The sequence below is a fragment of the Rhopalosiphum padi genome, chromosome 2, assembly GCF_020882245.1.
Source record: "Rhopalosiphum padi isolate XX-2018 chromosome 2, ASM2088224v1, whole genome shotgun sequence".
In the NCBI taxonomy this organism is placed as follows: Eukaryota; Metazoa; Arthropoda; class Insecta; order Hemiptera; family Aphididae; genus Rhopalosiphum; species Rhopalosiphum padi.
Window position 1 is genome coordinate 71,822,977 of NC_083598.1, and position 18,177 is coordinate 71,841,153.

Consider the following 18,177-nt stretch of genomic DNA (forward strand, 5'->3'; position numbering starts at 1 on the left):
TAAATCACCAAGTTCAAACTAAAAATGTTTTTAATAATTTTAGTTTTAATGTTATTAATTTATTATACATTAATTAATTAGACTTAATTAAATTGGAATGATAGGATTCAACAATTTAATACACATAAATACTGTTTCTAATAAATATAATCTAACTTTAACATTTTTTTTTTTTTAATTAGCTTTTAGTACGAGACTATTATTTACAGACAATTAAATTATTATACATAATTTTACACAATTATACAGCATAATCTAACATTACTAGCAATTATACTTTAATTTCTTGATAAAATATCAAATAGGTAATATTATTATGTTTAGATTTTAGATAGGCATAAAACATAATATACATAGCCACATAGGTACCTATCACACAGATGGTATTGTATTAAATTATAATATAATTTATATTATATTTTATTATTTTATTTTATAAACTATAAGTATTTTTAATTTAGTTATTTTTTTTAAAAAAAACCACTATTAAATAATAAATTATATTGTTATAATATTAAATAAACTTAAAATCGATTTTTTAACAAGGCATAATCGGAAATTTTTGACGGTCAGATCCTTCGGTAGGTACAGTAATAATTAGGGCTGGGATTTGTATGTAAATACATATTTTTACTAAAACATGATAAATTAAGTATTGCAAATGATAAATTCATTTCACGTGATTTACAATAAAATTAAACATATTTTATTTTACATATTTTTACATATTTCGTCATAAATATACATATTTTAACATTATTTGTAAAATTTCAGCATTTTTTTTTACATATTTCGTAAATTTTGACAATTTCGGTGGTTTAGTAGTATTATACATTTATACTTATATAATAGTACTCGAAAAAATTGTAAGTGAATAATGCATATAAGAAATAAGTAAATTAAAGTATTAGTTAAACTTGATTATAGTTTTTGTTTCGGTTCTATAAGACATTAATAATACATTAATGATCTTAAATTATACTTTATATTCAACAATTATTAGACAAAATATATTTAAAAATGTTCAACAGTGTCAGTATTTGCATTCGTGTGGTTGTGAAAATATCTTTATACTTTATAGTTTTTAAATTAAATTGATTAGAAATTAACAACAATTATTGTATAAACAAAAACTATTTAGAATATAATTTTAATTTTATACGTTTACATAATTTTACATTTTTCTTATTACATATTTTTTATTTTATACTACATATTTTGGCAATTCTAATTGCATATATTATATGTACATATTTTTGGTTTTTACTACATATACATCCCAGCCCTAGTAATAATAATTTAATGACAATATAATAATACGAGTTACGAGTAAAGGGTAAACAAGTAACGTGTTACGCAGACTTAAATTAAGTCTGAACCTTTGCGATCATATCGTGTTGTTTATATCATATACCTACTTGGGCACTTGACGAGACTCGATGAAGTTCAGTATAAGCAATGGTAAAGTATAAATACTGTATAATATTTAAATGTAGGTAGTTACATTTTAATTGTATGTTTTTGAATGTTAGTTAATAGTCGATCTGATAATTTACAGTGGCGTCATGTAGGCAAAAACCGGTACATTAAACCGCTCGTGCACATAATGTTTATAAGTACCTATAATTTATTATTATAGATATAACTATCGCCGCCCAACTGCTCTAGTGGCCAAGTGGCAAGTGCCACCGTGCCAGACACCAGTGCGGCAGTCCGGCAGTGCTTAAATAGTAGTCAACCTGTTTGGTGTGTGCGCGTGCATCAATAATAATAATATTATAAAACTTATGTTTACGTATACATTGAACAATCGTTACAATCTGTCAAACAAAATAAAATACATAAACACATTTTATAACTTTTGTGTACATATTTAATTGTTTATAGTATATAATATTATGCATGTACCTATATTTATGTAAATTTACGCGGATGTGAAAACCCTGACAAAATGACCGAATGGCCGTGGCTGATGATTATACTGGCTCTCATTAGCACGGTAATGAAATATTTTTGTATGAATAACATTTATTTACTGGTTTCAACTTTTTACCAATAGGCGTGTAGTACATTATTTGTACATATAGTATTATAGTATAACCATATATTATATTATTATATTAATATGAAATAGTTAAAACAAACTGACCGTTAGAAGCAGAATAATAATTATTGTATTATTATTATTATTATTATTTTAAACTCGCATCATAGATTTATTTTACACATTTTTTATGCCTTTGATATTATAATTCTTATAGGTGATAGTACCTACTCCAAAAATTAACTAAAATATAAAGCTTATAAATTTATAATATTTCTAACCAATACATTTTGTTTAATTAACTTACTTTAAAATATTAAGATAGGTATAAATGGTATAATGGTATAGTTTACTTGTTACTTCTTTTATTGAGATAGGTACTTTCTAAGTTCTAATACCTTTAATAATATTAAAATGTATACCTTAATTTTGTATCAAGTTCTTTACTTCGTTAGGTAGTGATTAAAATTAATTAATGTAGTTGAAATAAATTACAACTGGAAAAATTTAGTATTTAACTTGTGTCAATGCCTAATTCATAATTAATAATAATCGAATAGAGTTGAATACCTACCTAACTCTTAACTAGATACCTACGTGAGCAAATTATAGAGCATGACAAAAATATATCTTTACAATAGTTTTATTTGTTATAAAACCAAATTATAGGTATGACGTGTACTGTGTATGTTCAATCTTTAATGTTTACAGAATACTAATTAATATTTATTATACGACGCAATTTTATCTTATAAAATATAAAAACATAATATGTTACCTAGGTATTGTTTATTACCTATACTATATTATAGTACCTACCTACCTACTTATTACACTCCTAATTTATAGTATTTGATATTTATTTAGAAAAGAAACTTGACAATTAGAAAGTACCTAGGTTAGGTATTATACACCTATTATATACCTATAATAATAGTTTTAATTTTACACACAGGACACAGAGAACCTTTTGATGAGTGATGACGACCTACCCTATTTACGTATTTAAAAGTATTTACCTATCTATTACCAAATCCAATAATTTATACAATTATATTATTATTGGAAGGTATAGATAGTAACTACCTATACTTACGGTGACACTCAAATTGCCCCCCAAATTTAGGTCTTTTTTACTTGAATTGTCTCCGGGTGTTTTCGGAGGCAATTCTAGGGGCAATTATAAACTCTCTTGGTGGTAAACTCTCCCGGGTCTATTCCAGTTCTACCTGACGGAAACATGTAAACTATCTTGGGTCTACAGTACTACTTATTTAATTTAATAAAAATCATAAAATAAATCTAATATAAATTTAAGTTTCATTTAAAAATAGTTAATCATATAATAATAATAATATAAATTAATGCCTTTAGCTTCAATGAGCTATAATATTATAGTCAAAATACAATAAAAAATAAAAATTCATAAAATAAATCTAAGATACAAAATAAATACAAAATATATAATAAAATAAAAATGTTTAAATTTGTTTTTTTTTTTTTTGATAATAGAAATACACAAATTTTAAAAAACTTATGGTATCTATTTCTATTCTAATATTCTTTTAGATATAGTTTTTTCATTATTTTTTGTATTACAATTTTTACTTGTTTTGTTTAATTTATTATTGCAACTTTGAATTTTAATGTATATTGCAGTTTAAAAATGTTGACCTGGGAGAGCTTACATATTCTTACAGGTAACCATAATGTTGATCCAGGAGAGTTTACCACCGCCAAATTCGAGTATACCTAAATAATTTACTCAAATTGCTTCCCATAGCATACCTAGAATCTAGATTATTAATTAAAATATCGATAGTTATACATGTAATATCGATTTCCGTAATGTTCAAAAATATTATTTTTAAGACATACAGTATTTCCCATACGGATTTATTTGTTGAATGAAACAATCTTGTCGATCACTTACGTATTATCAGTAAAAGATTAGTCCATCATTAAATTATATAAACTTAAGTTTTTGTCTGTACAACAGAATGACAGAATGATATTTCATCTAAATTATTTTATGTGTATTTATTATTTATTATTTTCATTATTATATTGATTATTATTGCTGAGTTGGTCTATTTACTAAAATATTATAATTATTTATTAACATTTAGGTAATATTAATATTGACATTAAATCAATCCGTATTGACTCAATTTTCTCAGTTTATTTAAATTATAAATATTGCCTATAATATGTAAGATTATACCTAAATCGATTAATTATAGCTATCGGATGCGATCTCATTATACAATAAGAGGGTCCAAAATAGAAAGCCATTCAAGTGAATGATATTTTGGAAATCGGGAGGCAATTCGAATAACTTTTTTTTAATCACAGAAGGCAATTTGACGGTAAGATGGGAAGCAATTCGCGAGCGCCCCTAATGGCTAATAACAATATTCGATAATTTGTCAGTAAATTAAAATTTCAAAGGTTATGAGATTAATACAAAATCCAGTAAGTTGTAAGAATTAATATACGTATGAGTATTTTCATAATAAATGTATATATTGTGACGTGCATAACCAATTACATTACATATTTATTTTTCATACATAAATGGTTTACAGTTGTATACATTAAATCTTATTTAATACGTAAGTTATAACGTCATATTTTGTAAAAATTCCGATAAACATTCGCACGTTTAGGTTAACGCGATTAACTAATAATACCTATGCCTATTTGTATTATGTATATACATTATATAATATATAATATTAAAGTATTAAAACGCCTGATGAGAAATCTTAGCACGTTATGTTGGTTATATTATTTAATCATTACTCATTTTAGTATTTTACTATAAATATTTTTGGAATGTAATTAAATAATTCCTCGATACTAGATGATATGCCTAATAAGTGTTATATACAATATGTTCCAAAATTAGAAACTATGATTGTAGTTCTATCATGTTTAGACACTGACATAATATGTTAGATTTTTAATCGAATAGGTTTGCTTGTAATTAGATATTAATTCTTACATTTTTATTAAGTAAAAAATATACTAACTTCTCAACATTTTTTTTATTCACCTCAGTTTATATATTCATTCATTTCCATGGTACCTGATCAGACTAATTGACTAAATTAATCAGATAAGATTCTCTAAAATAGATAATAATGATCAAATAACAAATACACAAGGTCAAAGACTCAGATTATACTTTTTATTTATGTTATGTTTTAGATTAATAATACGAATAATTATCATTATTTTGTTAGTACCTAACGACAATTTACTATAATAAAATTGATAGAATTTTTATTATTTTATTACCGATCGAATATATTTATATATTCCTTATTGTTTGAACTATATAGGAAGATAGGTACCTAATTAAATAATAATGCTGAACTATACCTAATTGTATACTTATCAAGATTAATTATAATGTCTACAAAGTATTAGTACAAAATAAGTCATATTTTATAAGTTAAAAAAATTAACAAATAATCTATAATTTTAACCTGCAATAAGGTTACCTCTTACCTAAATGTTAAGTATTAATATTTAATACTACTGACTTATTAACCACCATATATTTTTGTATTATTGATACTTAAGTCTTAACAAAACATATATTATTATATTAGTAAATTAATTAGGATAAAAAATATATATTCAAATTTTAAATTGAGTTAATACAATCTTTTTAATTCTAGTACATACACAACGTAAATTAGGCGAGTATTTACCTATTACATATTTAATTTTCATTCAAATAGTTCATTACTGTAGGAACAAAGATATTTACCTAAATTTATTCTTACTCATAAAGTTATCATATATTTAATTAAATCTAAATTTAACACTTACTAAAACTAATTAGTTTAATAACCTCAGGACCCTTTAAATCACATGATTGTTCAATGTTAAATATTGAAATTATAATTAAACTGATTAAAATCATCTTAACTTAAGGTTAAAAAGATTAATTTAATTTTTAGATTCAATTGTCCAATTCAACAGCACAACACACTTATGACTATAATTCATACTGGGAAGGATATTTATCGTCTCCTGCAAGGAATAGGCCGAAAAGAACAAGTTTGTTTAATCGAGATACTACAACCACAACATCAAATTATAAGGAAGATCAAAAGTAGGTTAATTGGTAATTTTTATGCATAGGTTTCATAATTTAATATAATAAAACTATAAAAGGTACCTACCTACCTAAAGGCTTAAATTACGACACATAAAACATTTTTATTATCAGTACTTATTCTTCAGTACCTACATATTTAATAATATCACTGTATATACTATCTACTTAACACAATAATGATACATTTATGCCTTTATCATAGGTAATGTCTATTTAAAAATGTACTTACTATTAGCTGGATTCTAGAATTTTCTAACTATAGGAGCAGAAAAAGTGTTCAATATAGGCATTATTAGTGATCTCTAGAACTTTTCTTAACTACTATCTTAATCTTACCTGTAGGCTGTAGGTTGTCACTTTGTCAGATCGATGGTATAAAATGTTTTTGTTCTGAAAAATCGGAAAAAAATATATCTCGTTTAAAGTTAAAGTTATAAACTTATAATACAAAGCCTTTCATTGTTGGTTTTAATTTTCCATTAAGAATACGAATACCGTAATTTTATTATATAGTTTATATAATATATAAATATCATAGGTAGGTAGTTAATGGGACGTAATGAGAAGTAAACATGTTTTTATCGACAATTCAGCTTATGAAGTATAAAATGTATAGTTGGTACTTACCTACTACTTAGTTAATGATAGGTTTGTTAAATTTTTGCTGTGTAGGATAGGGCTTTAAAGGAGATGAAATTACTTCTTAGTGGAGTGTAGTCACCAGCTGCACAGGAGATTTGCAGGTTTAATTTTGTAATTTTTTACAAAATGACGATTTTATAAATAAAAATTAAAAAGTAAAATATTTTAAAGAGGAAGAAGTTGAATTGGAAAGGAAGGTAAGTTTTATTTCAACGAAAAACTATCTTCTAATAATTTTAGTTATTCAGTTTTATGTGTATCTACGCGGCTACACAATGAAGTACCATTCAAAATGTTTTTAATTACCTATTTATTGTCCATTTAATCAATGCATCGAATTACCTATACGGAATTAAGAAAATATTTATAATTTTTATAATATATAGATAAAACTTGTATGAGTATAATTTAAAATAATCTGTTCTTAGAAAGCTATAAATATCGATGTTTATCCATTCGCTTCTTTCGCATCTTTACACTCCAAAAAATAATCATCGTATTCAAATTTCAATTTCAATCATCAATAATTACAGACATTACAGTGTACATTTTTTGGGTACATAATAAAGACAAAATATACACGAAATTCTACTATAATATACAGTAGAATACATTTTTCAGTATTTTTAATGTTTTAAAACAAAATTAATAAAATTTGAAAATCAAAAATGTAGGTACTTGGAAACATAGTACCTATAAAATTTAAATTTAAAACGAACTTAAGTACTCTTACCAAGTAGCCATGAATAGATAAATATTAATTATTATAACTACATAGTTTCATATTTATTTATATGCATTTCTTACACTGCAATACCAAGTATTCATTTGTAAATTAGAGCATAGGTATACCTACTGTAAATATAATTTATATTTATGACACCGATGACCTATCAGCTATCAACGGTACCATAGGTTCTTGATTGTATAAATTCTAATGCCATCGATTTCTTAGTAAATTTTAAAACCCGTGTATTGTACCTATGCATTATATAATATATGTACATTCTGATTTTTTTCAGTGGTTCTTAAATTATGGTCTGCACTCTTAGGGTCTACGATACTATCGATGGTTTCCAAATATTATATAATGTACCTGTAACGGCTATAACTACTAAAAGGATTAAAGACATCCCGAACAAAAGTATTTTCTACGTCGCGTCCGTTATTATGCATAGGTACTGATTAATTAGTATCTGCAGTTTTTTACTTTTGTTACATACTTCATAGTACCTATCTTGTATATGGAAAACCTAAAAAGGAATAAATTAATATATGATGTGTAATCATTGATTTTAAATATTAGTAGACACATATTTGGCTATTTATAATCAATGGTGTAACTTGTAACTAATAATTAAACAGCCAAAAATAATAATATAGAACTATATGAATTAAACATTTTCGAAAGTTTTAATATTTGTATTTATCAATAGGTGAACAATTCATAAAAATTTATATTATAGATAGGTATATGATATATCTAGTGCGGTAATTTCCGACCGCGTATATCCTAGTACAGCCTGCGAAGTTTTTTAAATGTTCATAAACCACTTAATTAAAAAAAAACGTTTTAAAGTTCCACAGTCATTAGTTTTTTAGGAACTAAATAATAATAGGTAAAAATATGATATTAATAAAAATTCTATTTTCTTCGCATACCACCTATGAGCTTATACCTACCATAATATATCACTGGTTGGAATTTCTGCTATAATTTGCAACTGCTGGGGGAGGGTATTTTTTATTTACCTTCACAAATCTTCCCTTGAAAAACAATATTTTGTTAATATAAGTAGGTATATTCAAGGTGAATTGCAAATTGAAATTCACCAAGTATGATAATCACCCTCCCCCCCATTTTGCATTGAATTTATCCAAATTATTTTTAGATTTTTGGAATTTTTAAGAACACCTACTAAAGCGAGTTTTCTGAGGCGATACAAATGAGATTCAACTTTTTTTTCTATGAATTATTAAATGAATGATTTTTTTTGAAAAAGTTGATATATTTAAATAAAAATTTTAACGGGTACTTTCTGGAATATTAAAATGATTTTATATTTTAACCTATCATAGTTGGTCAGTTTTTACATTTTTTTTTAATATTGATAGATTTCTAAAATTCATAGATATCTACTTAGGAATAAAAAATTCAAAAACATTATAGCACCAATATTTTACAAAACCTATTATTATGGACCTAATAGTTACCTATTAATTATTATTCTTAGTAAGTACAACATTAAATAACCGACAATTTACTCAATTAAATTTTGATTTAGATGGGTATCGACATTTTAAAAAAAGTGATTTGATTAACAATTCACAGAAAAAATATCATTCTCGTTTGAAAAACCTAACTTAAAAATTTCAAAGAACGGAATTTGTAAAAATGTATTAGTAGAAGTAAAAATGTGCATGATTGAGTGAGCATATTTGGTGAATCGTTCTATGCATAATAAATATTATAATGTGTTATGCCAGTAAACATTAACATTTAATTATATTTAATATATAATATAATATTATATTATTATTTATTTAATACGAGTGATAAAGTTCTAGTGAATAATAATAAAATAAATAAATTACCTATATTATTACTATTATTAGTATACAATATTTTTTATCTACATCAAGTTTCTCTAAAGTGTGAAATTATTCTACCCCCTAACTTTTTGCATTATTTGTAAACAATTCCTGTAGTTCCTCTCTTAGATATAGCAAGCTGTTTTGTTTTGCTAATTACATAAAAATATTTCTCAAAAATTATAGGATTTATTAGAATATATATGATCTCAATAGTTTTGTCGCTTTGGATGATTCATTATATTATGTTTTACACTATAAATATTGATAAAGTCCAGTCGTTGCTTTTAACTGGAGGTCGCTGGTAACTGGTTTTAATCCATAACCTAGGTACACATAGATGATAGGTACCTACTTTTTTAAACAAAAAAATAATGCATTTAGAAATTTAAGAGCTAGATAAATATAATATTAATATGCGCAAACTTCTATTAATAACTTATTATTATTTATTTTTTTTTTATATAATTTATTGTTTTATTTTTAGAAATGAACCTGTTATTAATAATAAAACTATAAATTCAAGAGATATGCCAACAGCAAACTTGACAAAATCGTTATTTAAAAATGAAAACACAACCAATAATACTAATAAACAACTCAACAGCAGTTTAAAATTACCACAAACTAAATCTTCATCAATTGTTTTTCCAAATTCAATGAATGAAAAAATTCAAACAGTTCCAATCAACAAATTTATACCAGAACCACATGTAATCGAAAAATGCTCATTAAACGAAAGCTTTTGCATCAAAGTTGATAATTATCCAAGGTATACACCAAACCAAATAAATTTTAAAAAATACCCAAAAACTAATTTATCTAAAATTATTTTTTATTATTATTAATAGGCAAGATTTATTCAATCTTTTTAGAACCAGCAAATATATGTCAACTTCTTATTTTGGAACAGATACTGTAAATGAAGTAGGTGACCTTAATATTATATGCAAATACAGTATACAATAAATTTAGTGTATTAATATTATTCCAAATAATTATAGTCCTTACTAAAATTATACATTATAAAAATATATTTATATTTTTAGATAAATGATTTGGAGACCAGATTATCTAATAATAATCTTCAACCATTCTGTGAATCAAAAGTAAGTACCAATCAATCAATATTAATGTCCACTATAATAGATTTTTATTATTTTATAAATCAATGCAGTAATGTTATTTAAATTTAAAAAATATAATAATTTAATATACAAGTTGTTTTGATCTGAATGCATTAAAGTAATTAAAAAATTTAAAAAACATATGTATTATAAAACATTTAACTTAATAAATACTTTAAATGAGTCTAGAAGAGTTTGTACCTACATGGTGCTAAACTTTACCATGGACTATCAGTGAACATTTTAAATTTAGATCCCTTGGTATACCCAAGGCTTTTAGTACATGTATACTATTATCATAACATAATCTATGTAAGAATATTTTTTAATAAGTATAATTTTTTTTAGGAAGATGTAATATTTCCAGAAGCCGGTATTACAAAAAACAATGAATGGCGTTATATTATACAAGATCCAAATAATGATAATACTAGTTTTAAACAAGGGATTCGAGTGGAGAAATGTATGTAAGTAACAAAATTAAAAATGTACAAGAATATAAATTAATTACATTTTTTGTGTAGAAATGCTGGCACGACATGTAAATTTAATGATCTTTTACCAAATGGTTACACAACAACTTGTGTACAAAAATATATTTACAAAAAATTGGTCGCCATCAAAGATTCTAAAGAAATATATTATGAAAGTTTTAAACTACCATCCTGCTGTGAATGTATGTATAGTATAAATCCAGATCTATTAACAAGAAAGGGTGGACTTGGTGAAGAGATAGAAGGCCGAAGGTTTTATCAAAATCAATCGGAAATTTCAAAAAGAAACAAAGATGTGTTCAACAAGAACAATTAAAAAGATTAAGATAGGTAGGTACACATAAGATAAAGTACTATCAATCTATATATTTCAATTTGGTAACAATGTGTAAATATGTGTACTCTTTATTAAATATTTGATTGATATAACTAACATGTAAAATATTTAGAGTTAAACGTTTGAGAAAATGGTCTAAAATAAAGTTAAGGTAACAATGTTTAATGTTATACAAATTAAAAAGTATTGTTTTTTTTTTTAAGAAGATGCAAATTAATACAAATGTAAAACTATTAAAAAATAAAAAATAACTTAAAAATTAATCTTTATAAGAGTTACTTTGATAAAACATGAAATCACTTACTCTGTAAAATGTATTACATACAATACAACATTATAAAACTGGTATTTTTCCTAATATTCTATCTTCATAAGTTTTATATATATCTATAAGCTGATTATCAGATAAGTCTTTGTTGACATCTATCACCAATAATGGATATGGGAGATTATAATATTTCTTTATTAACCATTTTTCATAATATTCATGAAGATCTGCCAAATAATCAAGTTTTACAGTACGTTCTTCTGGACGATTGCGACGTTGCATTCTTGTATATACTATATCAGGTAAACTTCTTAGATAAACTGAAATATCAAAAAATATCATAACCATATTAAATTTATTTAACAATGGAAAAAAATCAATAAAAGAAAGGTGGGCAAATGGGTATTGCTCTGTTCTACAGTAAGTGTCAATCGAGTCATTATAATAGACAAATTCAATTTTAATTCAATGATATATTATTGTATACAAAAAATAATACTGAGCAAAGGCTGTCATTCAACCGTGTTTATTGATAATTCTATTTAAGTTTATTTTACTTGTATTATAGTAGTTTGATACATTTTTACTGAAAAAAAAAACATATCATAATAAAATCAACACATTCATTGTTCTGCTCAGAATCTAACACAATAATGCTCAAAATAAAAAAAATATCACTTAAACTTAAATTCTAAATTTAGTAAAACATTTATAAAATGTATGATTGATTAATGACAATTTTGATTCAGAATTCACATAACAATAAGCATAAATTAAAAAAAATTAATTGGGCAGAAAATACAAACTTTGCTTTGTTATCTAAAATATATTCCATCTCAAAAAATTCAGTCATCATTTGGTTACTTTTATTTGAAACAAAGTACATGTAAAAGCATATAAATGTAAATATTTTGAAAATAAAATGGAAAATTGTATAATATAAAACTATCTATATTAACTACAGATACATGTTACAATGAATTCAAGCATGTAGTTATTAATAATTTAATAACAGTTTTAATAATAAGAAAATAAATAGTGTATAGTACCTAATACCTACCAATTAGATCTAATCCAATGTCTACATTTGCTTCAATGTATTCATACCATTGGCACATTACTCCATATTCAGGACTAGATAATAATCCTTTGTCATGAGCCATCTCCACAAAACAATATCTAAAGAAAATATTGTATTATCTTAATGAATATTTTTATACGTAATCACATAAATTAGAGATAAAATAAACTAATTGTGTATTAATACTGAAATTTGAGGTTTTTGGTTATCTCAGTAACATAATTATATTGACTCGATAAGATAAACATTTTATTATGTACTTATTATTTGTGTAATACACTGTACTACATATATAAATAACATGTTATTTTTATTACATTTTAGTCCAACATTTACGACGATTCAAAATTTTAAATTTATTTTTCAATATTTAAAAGTTTGTTATTTAAATTTTTAATAATGGAATACAGTAATCTTGATTATGTAGATATGGTTAGATGTGCATCAAAGTTAATGGAGGAACCTGGGAACAACTTTGAACAACTCTTGTAGATAAAAATTGATTTTAAAAATTAAGTGTATTTAATTATGATTAATTTATAATATAAAACACAGTGTTAATCATAAATACTAAATGACGTTTATTTTGCAGTTTTTACACAAATCAATACATCACACCATTTTTATTATTTTTTAGTCAGCCACTCAGCGTGAATAATGAGCAATAAGCTCAAAAACTATGTCACTTTTGATTCGTATGAGTATTTTACACAAAAATACAATTTAAGTCTTTATTTTTACATTTAAAATAATATTCTAAAAATAATTTAAATAAACCCAGATTTTGAAGATGGAAAACAAATTTCAAAAATATCTTCATTGAACCAGTAAGTATACTTATACTACTGAACTCATTAATTTAAAATTTAACAAATACTCTATATTATATACTAAATTCAACTATAAAAGAAATAAACAAGTTGATTTATTTAAGTTAAAATTGATATTTACTATGTTTTAGAATATGCCTATTCATGGATTTATTATTTATTTATACTATTATATTAATTATTCAAAAATTCTGTTTTCAAACATCAACTAAGATGTAGAACAATATCATACCTAGATAATTTATTAAAACCCATTCTTTTTCAATCATGATTCATGATTATGCCTAATTTTTCTAAAGTGGGTACTAAACATAGTAAATCAGAAAAAACAAAGAGCTAATCTAGTATAAATATAAAAAATATGTTTGTATTTAAAAATTACCTCAACGAGTTAAAAATGTATTATCAAACTAAAATTATATTAGATTAATTGGGCATAATTTTATTGTAAAACAAATGGTTAGAAAAAAATTTTAAATCTAAGTACAATTTTCTTATGCGAGTCGACTTATATAACTTAAAAAATGGCTGGGTTATAAACAAAATACATTTTTTTTTGTTAATGCCTATTTTAAATATTTTTTTTGAACATACATGGTATATTGTGATACATTTTAGTGCACATAAATCTGAGCTCTACTAATAAATGTTTATAAATTAATATTACCTATTATTTTGTAAAGATCGTTCAAACATTTGTATGTCTTTATTCGTAGTTTTTGACTGTAAATTCAAACGACTTAGTTGTACATTATGTTGAAAAGCAAAATTCCATCTGTGAGGATCTGAGTATGTCAGTTGAAGTAAGTTATGACCATTTATATCTCTCCATGATTCTATTGGTTCCTACAAAATATCAAAATATATAAATTAAAATTTTAAAAACATTTTAAACTAGATAAAAATATAAGTATATGATTTTAGGGAACTAATACAATTATATTATTGGATAACATAACTATAGTTTATTAAAAATACTTATTATTCAGTAATCACTTATGTCTAATACATATACAGCTGACTAAACTCACAGCATTTGTTTCAACTTCCTTAAAGTTTTCAAAATACTTTATTAATGTTGATTTTCCAGACCCAACATTTCCTTCAATTGCTACACGGAATGGTTTTTTAATTACTTGCATTTTCATGTAATGAAACTAAAACCAAAAATAATAATATGAATATCTAGAACTAATAAAAATAAAAAAATAGTTTTGTTTATAAAAGGATTTATTGTTAAATGTTTATTGAATAGGTACTTAGTGAACAATTTAAAAATTAATAGAAATATTAAATAATTTTAAGAAATATATTTTATTTATTTTATATGAATACAAATTAAATCATATTCTTGGTACCTATATTAAAAATATAAACTCAAAACGATTTTTATATTTTTATAAAATTAGATTACTTTCAAGCAAAAATATAGATTCTTGAAAAAAATTACTTTATTTATTTATATACCTGTTTTATATCTATGTAGCAGTAACAAAGAATAGATGAAAAGCAGTAAAAACAACAAAAAAGACAATGAGAGCCAGTATAGCTGTATGACTATGGTTATTGAGACTACACGTTAAGAAGGAAAAACGATGCAAACTTCGAAATGGAACAGGAATGCTTCAATTACTGCTTCGGTTCCTCATAAAGCTTGTCACTTTGTTGTTTTGTTAACAACAGGTTAAACATTAAACGTGAACCGGTTACTGAATGCTGAATAGTGAATACTACACTCGTTTTCGCGGTTTAAGCACTTATAGTGCTACGATGCTACGTTAACTAATTTCTACTACGACTTACGAGTTGAACGACCACTTGTAACTTGCAAATCTCCACCTGCTATATCAACATATATTATATTATAAACGATGGTTTTTTTTTGTGTGTATCTTATTATACGTATTCTCATTTATTGTAGTAATTGTTAAGCCGAGACTGAACAGAGTTGTTCTATTGATAAAATAAAGGCGGGAAAGATTTTGCCTATCGCCGCAGCTGTGATATGGATTTACGTTTTAAACTTTGGTAGACCTGTAAAAATTATTTTTTTCTTTTGAATAATTTAAAAAATATTCCTATCTAAAAAAAGATTGAAAATAAAAAGAGTAATAATATAATAGTCCTATTTTATAATGAATACTAGGGGCTGGTGAAACTGGATTCCTATGTATAAACACCTATACCTACTATACTTAATACTTATTATAGTAGACAGTTAGTAGTGTAGTACTTACTTATCTTATTTTGAAAAAAATTGCAAATTATTTAATACGATAGTAGATAGTATCATTGTATCAAATATGTGGCCCGCGTGCTCTTACTGCCGGCGAACGATTTTAGTTTTTCTCGAAACTAAAAAAATATAAAAAATCAGGAGATTAATGAAATTAAAATTATGAAACGTCAATATTAAGGAGGGCTAGTGGGTATCTGTGTAGTAGAGATGGAGAGTAGGTCACTATAATGGATGTGTTAAATTTGAATGCAATATTGCAATGACAGGTATCGTCAAATCATTATATTATACATATACGAAAAACGATTCTGAACGCAGATGATTTATAAGTCTAGGATAATTAGTATGATATAATATTATATAACAGGGATGGCCAACCAGTCGATCGCAAGATGAATTTGAGTCGATCGCGACACCTTTTCCCATATTTTCTTGAAATTTTGAATTTTTTTCAGAAAACGATTGAAATATTTTTTTTTTTGTAAATTTATATAGTTTTGTATATCCCAGAAATATAAAAATTATATTTAGAAAAAAGCAATAAATAACTATGAAAAACGAGATTATACAAAGATATCGAATAAAAGAACTGTAACATATTGACAACCTTTTTTTTTGGTTGATCGCGACAACCTAGAAAATCTCGGAGGTCGATCGCGAGTCTATTAAAGTGGGCCACCCCTGTTATATAATACCTATATTTAAATTTGAATATATCGTTATTTTATTCGATTTCTAAAATCGAAAATAAAAATAAAAAATTAAATTTCATACGCTCATACATTTTTTTCTATAGGTATTAACGCTGGAATTTTTTTTTACAGTTACTTGAAGGAAAACTGGATAACTTTGTATTGAAAGGTTTTTTAACCTTAGGTATAAATCACAAAAATGAATTTTCAACTTTGGAATTCCTTGCAAATTTTCGCGATTTTAATATATTTTGTAAACATTTGAACTTTAAATGCTTATAAACAAAAATTGTGACTAACGATTTTTTTTTTTACTACAATAAGCACAACTTATAATAAACCTTGTATTAAATTTTAAAGATTTTTTGGAAAGCCAAATTTTTTTTATAGGTATTTAAAGAAAAAAAATTTAGAAAAATCGAAAATTTCTATGGTTTATAAATAGTTTAAAAAAATTCTAAATATTTTGAAAATTTAATCGTAAATAGATAACGCTAATATAAACATTTGGTAAAAATTTCAAGTATTTACAATAATTTGTTTTCGAGTTACAGCAAAATAAAAAAATCGATTTTGTCGAACACTGATTGTACGTAAAAATTCCCGTTTTTCCGTCACTTTTTTAGGGTTTTTCCAAACACTTTTGAAAACTACTGGAAATTTTTTACTTTTGACCCCTCAAAGTACAAACTAGATGAATTTTTCTTTTCAAAGAGGGACTGAAATCAAAAATCAAAGCATTATTTCCACTCCAAATCGTGATGACAGACACAAAAATAAAAACATACATCATTGTAAAATCAATACATTCTTCACTTCGTTCAGAATCTAAAACATCAATATTTTCAGATTTCAGAAAAATTAACTCTACAAAATGGCTAGGTATCTTAAATTTTTTTTAAATAATTTAATTAAGAAATATATTTTTAACTTTTTTACCAAAACATTAAAATAAATTAAAACATGAAATATTTGTAGTTCTTGTTCCTGTGAATCTTATGAAAGAACCAGAATTATGATATCTCCATTATTTCAGGAGATATCGCATTGGGTACATCCTCACGGGACACTGTATGTCTGTATATATTATATATATAACTTTATATTATTTCACTACAACATGCAGAGAGTACCTAATACCCATGACAAAATACATTTTGTTATGCCTAATACTATTACCAGAACTTAGAAGGTATACGGCATTTATTCGTAATGATCAGAAAATATACCGCCGTATACCCTCCACATACAGAGTGTGGCCTACACTCTACGAATTCTTATATCTTAAAACTTTCATTAAGCGATTCCCTCTCTGCACATTCCACAATAACACTAGATAATATGATTTGTGACATTATCTACCCACCAAATCTTCACCTGTCTCAGTATATCACTCCAACGTGATCATCTATGTCTTATTGTCCCTATTCAATTACTCCAAAAAATTTTTTGAGACCAAAAATATCTTCTCAAACCAACAAAAAAAATGTCATACTTAATATAAAATCTTTTTTTGAGCATACAAATGTTGTCAAAATTCTAAATCCTAATGCATAAAAAAATTGTGCATAATACTCGTACACAAATATAAGAATATATTTTGTGGAACCTTGTATTTAATTTTCAAGAATTTCTACCCAACAAATCATTTTTAATTGACATATATTTTTATGAAAAAAAAAAATGAAATTTTTTT

General features: G+C 24.6%; 2 protein-coding genes across 4 annotated transcripts; one reads left to right on the forward strand and one right to left on the reverse strand.

The window, feature by feature from the left end:
* Positions 1-1,698: 1,698 nt before the first annotated feature.
* On the forward strand, positions 1,699-11,634 carry LOC132919780 (protein spaetzle-like). The gene is made up of 7 exons (XM_060981624.1): positions 1,699-1,999; positions 6,019-6,173; positions 9,901-10,185; positions 10,265-10,340; positions 10,463-10,522; positions 10,889-11,007; positions 11,065-11,634. Exons 1-7 carry the CDS (start codon positions 1,952-1,954, stop codon positions 11,348-11,350), a joined length of 1,029 nt encoding a protein of 342 aa, XP_060837607.1. The 5' UTR covers positions 1,699-1,951; the 3' UTR covers positions 11,351-11,634.
* LOC132919781 (deoxynucleoside kinase-like) lies at positions 11,422-15,886 on the reverse strand. Of its 3 annotated transcripts, none has more exons than XM_060981627.1 (6): positions 15,788-15,886; positions 15,154-15,584; positions 14,582-14,707; positions 14,218-14,396; positions 12,700-12,818; positions 11,422-11,959 (listed from the first exon to the last, which is right to left on the reverse strand). In XM_060981627.1, the coding sequence occupies exons 3-6, from the start codon at positions 14,696-14,698 to the stop codon at positions 11,706-11,708; spliced, it is 669 nt and encodes a 222-aa protein (XP_060837610.1). In that variant the 5' UTR covers positions 14,699-14,707; positions 15,154-15,584; positions 15,788-15,886; the 3' UTR covers positions 11,422-11,705. The 3 variants fall into 3 exon arrangements, with proteins under 3 accessions (XP_060837610.1, XP_060837609.1, XP_060837608.1); XM_060981626.1 differs by having other exon boundaries at positions 15,018-15,584; XM_060981625.1 differs by having other exon boundaries at positions 15,354-15,584; positions 15,788-15,885.
* Between the last annotated feature and the right edge of the window lie 2,291 nt (positions 15,887-18,177).

Coding starts and splice junctions, on each gene's coding strand:
- LOC132919781 (XM_060981627.1), bottom strand. CDS start 14,698: ATGAAAATGCAAGTAATTAAAAAACCATTCCGTGTAGCAATTGAAGGA. Junction 14,397..14,581: donor AGGAAGTTGAAACAAATGCT/GTGAGTTTAGTC, acceptor GATATTTTGTAG/GAACCAATAGAATCATGGAG. Junction 11,960..12,699: donor CATTGGATTAGATCTAATTG/GTAGGTATTAGG, acceptor TTGATATTTCAG/TTTATCTAAGAAGTTTACCT.
- LOC132919780 (XM_060981624.1), top strand. CDS start 1,952: ATGACCGAATGGCCGTGGCTGATGATTATACTGGCTCTCATTAGCACG. Junction 2,000..6,018: donor TACTGGCTCTCATTAGCACG/GTAATGAAATAT, acceptor TTTAATTTTTAG/ATTCAATTGTCCAATTCAAC. Junction 10,186..10,264: donor AAAGTTGATAATTATCCAAG/GTATACACCAAA, acceptor TATTATTAATAG/GCAAGATTTATTCAATCTTT.